The sequence below is a fragment of the Convolutriloba macropyga genome, chromosome 1 (assembly GCF_964194025.1).
Source record: "Convolutriloba macropyga chromosome 1, txConMacr16.3, whole genome shotgun sequence".
Classification (NCBI taxonomy): domain Eukaryota; kingdom Metazoa; phylum Xenacoelomorpha; order Acoela; family Convolutidae; genus Convolutriloba; species Convolutriloba macropyga.
Genome location: NC_134468.1, coordinates 4,923,413 through 4,933,333, shown reverse-complemented (window position 1 = coordinate 4,933,333; position 9,921 = coordinate 4,923,413). Strand labels below are relative to the sequence as shown.

The 9,921-nt window shown below is 37.5% G+C and overlaps 2 protein-coding genes across 2 annotated transcripts; both read left to right on the top strand.

Moving 5' to 3' along the window:
- Positions 1 to 1,980: 1,980 nt before the first annotated feature.
- On the top strand, positions 1,981 to 2,969 carry LOC142344935 (uncharacterized). Its single transcript, XM_075397023.1, has 2 exons — positions 1,981 to 2,315; positions 2,682 to 2,969. Exons 1-2 carry the CDS (start codon positions 2,093 to 2,095, stop codon positions 2,849 to 2,851), a joined length of 393 nt encoding a protein of 130 aa, XP_075253138.1. The 5' UTR covers positions 1,981 to 2,092; the 3' UTR covers positions 2,852 to 2,969.
- A 3,608-nt stretch (positions 2,970 to 6,577) lies between these two features.
- LOC142344925 (U3 small nucleolar ribonucleoprotein IMP3-like) lies at positions 6,578 to 7,381 on the top strand. The gene has a single exon (XM_075397012.1). It carries the CDS (start codon positions 6,608 to 6,610, stop codon positions 7,154 to 7,156), a length of 549 nt encoding a protein of 182 aa, XP_075253127.1. The 5' UTR covers positions 6,578 to 6,607; the 3' UTR covers positions 7,157 to 7,381.
- The last annotated feature ends 2,540 nt before the right edge of the window (positions 7,382 to 9,921 follow it).

The following is a 9,921-nucleotide window of genomic DNA, read 5'->3' as shown; positions in this document are numbered from 1 at the left end:
TTTCTGAGTTTTGTTATATAGTGTTCCTCAAAAAGTGGTGATTTTTGGTGACTTGCTGCCTTTCATCCAACTAAATTGTATGCTCAACGCCGTTTGGAACTCTTTGACGTTCGCTTTGTCAGACATGTCATACGGTTTTTAAATCTTTAATGATTGACCTCATTCAAGTGTTTTAAACCACCAAGCGTTCATATAATTTAGATATAAGCTCTATTTAAAGGTCAATAGAGGTCATCAAAGAGCCCAATGATTGGTAATTAGATTTTCAAGTTCTGTTGATGTCTTTTATTTAGCCTTAGCAGTCTATTTTGCAGCTATTGACTAGCAATCTGCCAGTTTTATCTTATTCTGTTGAGATTTTGACACCTGTGCGATCAATTTTAATATTCTCGATTTCTCTTCTCAGTAATTAGTAGTTCTGGGTTCTTTTTGCGAAATTTTGTATGACGATTTTTTGTCCTACCGGTGAATTAGAGTTGATAAACAGGATCCAATGGTAAATCTTGAGGGTTGTAAGTCTCTGAGCAGTTCTGTTTGCGGCATATTAGTCTCTAACCTATGTTATTCACTGAAACAAGTGAGGAGAGAAATCAATGGTGTGAACATCAATTCTTGGGAATCTTGTTTGTTTGTTCAAAATTTGTTTTGAAATGATCAGATTTTACTAAAATTTGAAGCAATTAAAAGGAGTAAAATCTGATCATTTCAAAACAAATTTTGAACAAACAAACAAGATTCCCGAGAGTTCATGTTCACACCATTGTACTCTTGACGCAGCTTTAGAGTGTTGCGCAACTTTAACCTTTCCGATTTTTTAAATCGCTCTCGAGCGAAGTTTGAAGCAATTACTGTAAAAGTTTTTCTTTATGCTTGAACATTTTGACTTTTATGCCCTAGTTTTGCGTAATCTAAATTTATTTGATTGACAATTTTAACCGGCTGAGCTCAATTAGTAGCATTTTGCTTCCCAAAGGAAATTTGCGCCGAAATTGGTGTCATCTTTTCACTATCTTAATAGTGGTATATAATAACCCCAAATAACCCAATGACATCATTTGAAGCACCCTATTGAACTTTTTAGTCCCCCTCCTGAAGTCTACTCACCCCATTAGTCGAGCTCCCTATAGTTGGTCAAGAGCAATTCTTCTGACGTTAGCCGGTTGTTATTTGAAAATTTTAAGAAAATGCGAATGAGATAGGTGGAGAACATCATGTGCAAATGCTTCTTACTGAGCTTTTTCTTGTATTTTAGCTTCAACTTGATTCTCAAAAGTACATTATTTTGTCACTCAGTGTGGTAAACTGATCTAATCAGAGATAGCTTTTTCATCATCTCGGTCAGTTGCCGTGATAAACCAATCCATACAATTTTGTGATGCGTAAACTTTTTTCGTTTTCTTCAAATAATGCTTAAAATAATTCTGATTATTGCAAAATTTAGGTCAAGTCACAAAAAGGAGAGCTATAAACTTTTTTGGCTCTTTAAAGACTAAAAAACTTTTTCTGATTTTTGTTGCAATAGTTGCATTGTTCTGACATATATGTTGGTTTCTTGTATGTAGCAAAAAAGAGGAGGCTTATTATGGTGCACGTCACACTTAGAAAATAATTCCGGTTCACCACTGCAAATTGTTTAGTATGTATTTATATAGTTCAGTGTGAATTGTTCATTTGGTATTTGCCAAAGTAAGAAGATTCTAGATTTGGAGAAGTATTAGCTATCATCGTTTTTCTCACTGACTTTGTTTTCGAACTGTCTGCACAGCTAATAAGTGAGTGGACGTAAGTTTTGGACTCATTAATATAGCCAAAAAATATCCTTTAATGTCCAATAACCATTACTATCCAGAAGAACTACAGTCATAATATTCTCTTAAGCATTCTCAGACCACGCACGATTGTTAACGGCGTTGTTGTTCATTGGTAATGAACTTTTGTTCTGCCGGTCATTAAGTAAAGTGGGAAATGCTGGTTTCATGTAAAAAATTGCTCTGAGTACATTTCATGAATTACTTTGTTTGCGGTAGTCAGTTTGACTTCTTATCTATAAGAATTTATATATTCTTTTCGGCTTAAGTAACTATTGGTAACTATGCAAACGATGACGAACCCAGTTTCAACCGAATCTATTATGGAAATTCTTGGCGTCAAGTTTAACTGGTCTATGTTTTTCATGTCATTACTTTGTACGTCTATTGTGGCATTCCTAGTTGCAGCCTTCGTCCTCTTGCAGTTCCAAAGACGGACCTTTTACTTGGTCCACCAAATGACTGAAATTTGCGCCGGAGTCACAAAGATTATGTCCGATATAACAGGCCATTACTTCCTTACTACCTCAAAATCAAAAACGAATTTCTTTTGCTGTAGTTTTATCACAATCGGGGTCTTTCATTAAATAGACCCATACTCCAAGAAAGTGTCTTGCGCAATTGTGGTGTAAATGTACAGCAGTGATAGAGGGTTTTATTTTCAAAATTTATGCATCTTAATTGGGTGGAGTGTTTTAGTACACTGAATTTCTAATAAGTGAGGGGCATAATCTAGTGTATGCCTTTTTTGCTCTGTTCAATAATAGCTACGACCATACATTTTTATATCTTCAAGCATTAAGTTATTAGAACCCGTTTAATGGAAGATCATTTTCCTGGGGTAGGAAGGATAAAACTGGTGATGGTTGACAGTTGTGCTTTTGGAGATGAGACAGGCTAACTTAGACATGGGCAGGTTGATTTTGGAGGTGCATGCGAGACAGTTGGCTACAATTGCTTATGCAAGCATGTCGGGCGATGAGGTCACAGCTGGAGATGGGGATGACGGAATGGCCTCTCGACAGGCTCAGGGAGATAGATGAAAAGTATGCAACACTCTCCGAGCATGTTAAATTGATTGAACTCTATGATAAATTCTTGTGTGAAGATGGAATTGTAGGGTAACCAAGTAACAATCAAATTTAGTTTTATTTGCCCTGATCTGATTATAGCACCCTGGAAAAGATGCAACCGTTTGTCGCGTATCTATTCTTCTTGCCTACCCTAACTTTGTGAAAGTGAGTTAAGACGTGGTTTAATTTTTCCTGAAGTCAGCTATGTGGCGGGACAATTTAGTTGCAGGAGCCTGTTATTTAGTCATTGACTGTTAGAGGAATTAATTCTCAGCCATGAAAACAGAGCTTAGGTGCATTGCTTATCTGTGAGCTTCACTTTCTGAGGAGTTGAGTTCCGAGAGTCTAAAGCTCAGCAATTGTTGTCTAGACTAAGTATTCAGTATAGGCACTCTTTATCTTAAGCTCGGCTATCACCGTTTCAACACTTCTACTCTGTTGTATGTTTCGCGATTACCACGACATCTATTTGTCTGGACCTTTAGACTGTAGTTCCTATTAGATGATCTTCAGATAACTTATTGTGCGAAGGGATAACACAGTTTTCTCTTCCTCTACCAACTAACTTTCAGTAATACATAGTAGCAATCTCGAGCACTCTTGGGCAACAACTTTGATGACAACGCTTTAGTTGCCATTAGCCTGAGGGGGGAGGGGTCAATTTGCTGCGATGTTTGAGTTCACGAGAGAGTAGTTGGAACTTTATCTTCTAGTCTCGTTTTCACTATCGTTACTTGTTGTTGACGTTGAAATCAATCAGTTTTATCTTTTGCTCATTGGAAACATTTCAACTCTGACAAGTCAATGGGACATAATTTCAAGAGACCTAACTCGGTCCTATCAACAGTGACGCTGCTGCCTGCTTTCGGGCGCTTTTCAATGCTCTGCTTAAACCCCTCGTACATCTCAAGCTCTTGCCTTTGCTGTTGTAGGTTTCAGACCTGCAAAGAGTTCTGAACGAAAATTGAGATCCTTTCCGTTCGTAACCCCAGCTTAGTTTGCGCATATTATTTGAACCGCCCCCAACACGTGTTATTTTATATATTGCTTTATGTATTGAGACCTGTTCTGTAACTCAGGCGCAAAGATTTGAAGATTTCTCTTGAGTCCGAAGTGGCTGGTTCAGGGTACAACACTCAGAATATCTAATTATCTAACTGCCAACAACTGGGGCTTTTGTCTCTGTATAGTACTTCCATGTCGCGCTTGGCTTAAAGGAGCTTGCACCCGAGTGCAACCCGAACAAAAATTTTACCCCATCAAAAAATTAATTGCTCCTCGTTGAGATTTTGGTCCTGTCTGTCTTTTAATATTGAGCCCAGGAACCAATAGCAACACTTTTTGACGATTTGGTTTCAATCAAATTTGATTTTTTAAATCGGATTTTGCTCATATTCAAAGCTAGTTGGAACAATTTATTAATTGCTCTCGTAGAGAAGCAATTATTGTAAACGTGTGTGTATTTTTTAATGCAAAATTTTCGCTTGACCGTTTTGAGTTTTCGAGTGACTTTTATGCCCTTAACTTTTTTGCGTTTTGCGTGATCTAAAATTCTCTCTCAATCACAATTTCAAGCAGCTGAACTCAATTGGCGGCGATTTAATACTAAAAGTCAAATGAAAGTGCGCCAAAACTGGTGCAATTTTTCACTTTAAATCTTAGTGGTATGTTGACCTCTAATGTGTTTATTTGCAGCCCACTATTGAACTTCTTAGTCCCATTTAGGCTCCTCCCTCCCCCCGCCCGACTGAAGCAGGCTACAATTGATTAGAGCTCCCACTAGTCGTTCGAGAGCGAGAGCAATTCCTCCGACGTTTAGTCGGTTATGTTTTCCTATGTCTTACGGTTGTGCACAAGAAATGAATTAACGTGATATTCAACTTTTCCCGCTCATTTGCGATTTCCGTGATAAGGGTTTTTTGCACAAGTATCTGAAAACTTAGCGATAGAAGAAAAAATTTTCCCGTGAAAATAAAATATTTTGCAAAGGAATTGGAGGGCTTCCCTACTCGTCTAGGAGACAAGTACAAATAACAGGCATGTTCTTTAAGTTTATCCCCTCGAAAAATATTCAGATCTGTTATTTGAATGGAGTCAACTGAGCACACTAAAAAAACTCTTATTTTTTAAAAACAATACTCGAAATGACAGCAAACATAACTTCATGCTGATGAAATTTCTGCGGAGTCATCTACTAAACTATGGAAATTATGCTCTTAGCTGAGGAGCATAAAAAATTAGGTTTCACCGCTTGCGAGGTAATAAAAGGATGGAGATATTGCAATTTGTCGAAAGTCACTCATCTCGGTCCTTGCTGCTTAATTTTGTCACCAGTCTCTTGTTCCAAGACGAAGCTCACTCTTCATTAGTTTTTCATTAGTTTTTATACTGGACAACTGCAGAAGGCACACATAAAAAGTTAACTATTTTGTGGCAGTTAACTTTTTATGTGTGTCTTCTAACCTCTGGAATGATGGTTTAAACATTTTTATTCATTTGTTTTTATCAGTCATTCTCTTTAGCGCTCTCATGCTAATTTCCGAATGTTAGCCTAATTCAAAGTATGTCGAAATTTGGTATGACTTAACTAGAAATGAAAGTGCAGCTCTTGACATAATTGGGCTCTAAAGCAGCTTTGCTGTGGAGTTTATGACGCTCGCCAACTGTTTTTTTTTCTGATTTCTGTAACTAATTTCAAGTTATTGATATGATTAATAGCTGCCTCAGCTTTTCAGCCGGCTATTATAGCGCTCCTTTTTACAATTCGAAGAATTTGAATTGTATTTGGATGCTGTCTTTTTTAAAAAAATCTTTTCGCACATTTTCATGATTTTTGAAGTCAAATTGGAGTAGTGATTTTGGTCACGCCGAAACAGGAAGTCGAGTGAAAAAGCGAGTGGTTTTGTGGCGTGAAATTTTTTCGCTCTAATTTTAAAGTAGAGTTAGAAAACGGTGTTGGGACAAAAATTCGCTTTCTCGCTAGTGGTTTTTTTTCACATGCAACAATTTCACTTTGATTTTCATTTTTTTTGTTTTTTGGAGCGGATTGTTTTCCAAATGGGTTTTCCAATCCATTCATAGTTCGTTCTAGGCCTAGTTTTTTTGTTTGAACCAAATTTCATTTCTCGCTAGTGATTTTTTTGTTCACATGTGGCATTTTGACATTGATTTTCTGTTTTTTTATCTGATTTTTTTAGAAATGGTTTTCCCAATTCACTCATAGTCCGTTCTTGGTCTAGTTGTTTCTTTGGTTAGTCAATGAAAATTCTTAGAATTGTTCGTCAGGACTTGTCCTGCTATGTTTTTTTACTTCGTCGAACAAAATTTTTTTGCTCTACCTTAGTTCACAGCTTGTTCAACATTTTCCGTGAAATCTTTTTTACTTCTCTAGGCTAGTTTCACTCTTCTCTCATTCTGCTGAAAGTGTTTTTAGAAAGCAGTTGGTCAGCAAAGCAATTCAAAATGAACAGAGTAAGTGTCAAAAAACGAAATCCGAAATAGAAACGAGATAAACCCATAAAGCCCAATTTTAGATGCAGGTTACTCGCATTTTTGTTCTTAGTTACCATCTCTAATGCTTATTGGTATTGATACTATGATGACACAATGGTCGAATCAAAGTGTGCGACAATATATCACTTCTCACTAGTTTAAGGGTATCTCTAGAAAAGAGGAACCTCATGTGAATTCAAATTTTCTTTATCAAGTTTTTTTCAGATATCGGACATGAGACAGCTGAAGCATCACGAGCAGAAATTGTTGAAGAAAGTTGATTTTATCAACTGGGAGATTGACAATAATGAACACATTCTCAAAATAATGCGTAGGTACAACCTTAGAAAACGCGAAGAGTACATAGCCTACAAGCAACTGGTAGCTGAAGTTAGAAAATTAGCCGAAAAGTTAAAAGAGCTTGACACGAATGACAAATTCAGAAATGTGAACGTCATCCGATTAGTTCAGAAATTGTACTTGATGGGAGCTATTCCTTCTGACAGGAGTTTTGCTGCTGTTGATAAGTTAACTGTGTCCTCCTTTTGCCGCCGAAGACTGCCAGTAGTGATGACAAAACTGAAAATGGCCCAAGATGTTCAAGTCGCTACTCAAATGATAGAACATGGTCATGTCAAAGTCGGAACTGAACTGGTAACTGATCCTGCATTTTTGGTGACCCGAAGGAGTGAGGATTTGGTCACGTGGACTGAGAATTCCAAGTACAAGCGTCACATTGCAACATACAATGAGCAAGTTGATGACTTCGATTTAATGGACTGAGGACGTTGCAAGACGAACTAATTTTTTAAACTCGGCAGAATGTCTCCTGTAGAGAATTATGAAGTTATGAACCTCTTTTGGAAAATGATGTGTTCGAGACGATCGCTGGAAGAAATTGAGACTTGGGTCTTTCTTTAAACTAAATAGATTGGCGATTTTATTATTTTAGCTTTAAATCTTTTCCTTGAAGTTCCAGTTTGTTTAACATTACGTTGCAAAAACTTACATTTGCTTCTAGTAAATATACTCAAAAGTGTCGCTGTTAGGCACAACCATGGTTTAAGATTGGGGATGTAAGCGTGTGGGTGGACATTTGTGACATTAAGCAAATTTAGTTCAAATTTCCTCAAAGTGTGGAAATATCCGTCACAATTGTCCAGGATGCCTGCTTACAGCGTTGTGTGGGAGATAGTTTTAGACCTTCAAAATGGCATGATTCACCGAAGTTGTTGGAAAGGTAACAAATTGCGGTCCCAAAAACTTTTCGGGAAACTTTTACGCCCTTGACGTTTTGCGTGATCTAAATTTGTCTCATTCACAATTCTAAGCAGCTAAACTCAACTGACTGCACTACTAGAAGCCAACTGAAAAGAGAATGGCAATTGGCGTCACCTTTTCAACTTTAAATTGTTTGACAGGAATTCTTCAGACCTTAGTCGGATATGTTTATCGAATGTTCAATTCTAAAATCGGTTTCTTGTTTTTGCCGCTTTGTACTTCTTTTATGTTTTTATTGAATGCATGCTCCTTGTAGCAATAATTGTAACAGAAAATTTTGATTTTTTCTCGACTTTTTTTGGCTCCGGTTTTTTCTCATTGGCTATCGTGTTTTTGCTTCTCTCTCTTGCTCGTTCAGTAGTCCAGTCCAGCAAGATTTTTATCAAAAGACAAATCTCTTCAGTGGACTTCAATCACCAGTTGGGATATGTCGTTTGAGTCTCATTGCGAGGTTGAAGCCCATTTTTGCTAATAAAAAGCAACCATTTAGCTGAGCGCGATGTTTTCACCTTTTAAAGAAAACTAATCTATTGTGTTAAAAATTGAGTAAAATAATTGGTAAACCTCTTAGAAAAGTCAAGAGAATGGCATGAATATTTTCAAGTATGGAAGTTTTATCACGCTCAGCAAGTCGACGTAAAATTTTCTTGTTTCATATTACCATGGTTTGCTTACTGTTTCAAGATTTTTTCTTCACAAGATTGTGTGCCTCACGAAGTAGCAAATTCGGGGTCTGAATAAGATAGAATATAATTCGAGGAACCTTTCAGCAGTTCCAGCCCAGCCATAGTCGCGGCTGTCCTCGGCTCTAAAATTTGCCAGCCCTAATATTGTAACACATTGGAATCACCGTTTTAAGCAGTCTTAAGATTATATTTGCCGCTTTATGTTCAAACGATGAGGGATCACATGTTAACCACAAAAAGTGCATCATTTTAATTTATATTCATCCCCGGTCGGTTTTACCATTAGATGTCACAATGTTTGTACACTCATGAGATGACAGAACATCTCCAGGAAAAGCAGGGTCATTTCTTAAGTTGTACACTGAACGTCAAAAGTGATTCAGCTCGATTATTATTCTCCCAAGCAATCATTCATAGATTTTGTCTCTCTTACATTTCTGACTGCTCCTCCACACCAGCCACAGTCATATTTTAACATAATTAATTGCTCTCGTAGAGAAGGAATTATTGTAAACGTGTGTGTCTTTTTTAATGCAAAATTTTTGCTTGACCGTTTTGACTTTTACGCCCGTGGCTTTTTGTGTTTCGCGTGAACTAAAATTCTCTCTCAATCACAATTTCAAGCAGCTGAATTCAATTAACGACAATTTAGTACTCAAAGTCAAATGAAAAGTGCTCCGAAACTGGTGCCATTTTTCACTTTAAATCTTAGTGGTATTTGTTAACCTCTAATGTGGCTATTTGCAGCCCACTATTGAACTTCTTAGTCTCATTTAGGCTCCCCCGACTGAAGCGCAGGCTGCAATTGATTAGAGCTCCCACTAGTCGTTCCAGAGCAATTCTTCCGACGTTTAGTCAGTTATTTTCATTTACTACGTAATACTACGGGCCGTGTAATAGGGTGTATAAACGATAGTTGATCGTGGGGGATTCAAACTGGGAAGATCCAAAGTTAAAGAACGTAGCAGCAGAGATAAGAAATGATGAGCATATCTGTTGTGATTGGTAATCAGAATGCTCAGTTGATAATAGTATCGTAATACTCGTTAAAACACACGTGCACATTTTAAAATGCCGAAGGTCTGCAGTGCCAGAAGTTAAAATGCCAGAAGTCGCTACCTTACCAGAAGTTGACTTCCGTCATTCTTAAACGTGCGCGTTTCGTGCTTTAAGCATGGTTACATGACACTGCAGAAGGCACTTCGATATTCTGGTTCTCGGTAATCGCCAGAAGTTCTCAGTGACTTCAAGCAGAGTCACGTAACCATTTCTTTTAACTTAAAACAGGGATACTCATGTGAGCGTTAGTTTAGGCTGAACGTAAAATCATTAATTTTATGCGGGTATATTATTAGTCGCCCCCCTCCCTCAGATGGTCGTACCATATTTTTACATAATGATTTACTATGTAATGGCACGTTCTCTGCAACGGGCGGAGGTGCATAACGTACTGGGGCGCACAAAAGGAAAAAATCCGAGTTCTGTCAAAACGCCGGTGAACAGTCCTTGTCCTTTAACCTACTCTGCTAATATTTTTTATAAAAATGATTTACTTGAATGGCCCGTGATCAGTAACGGGGG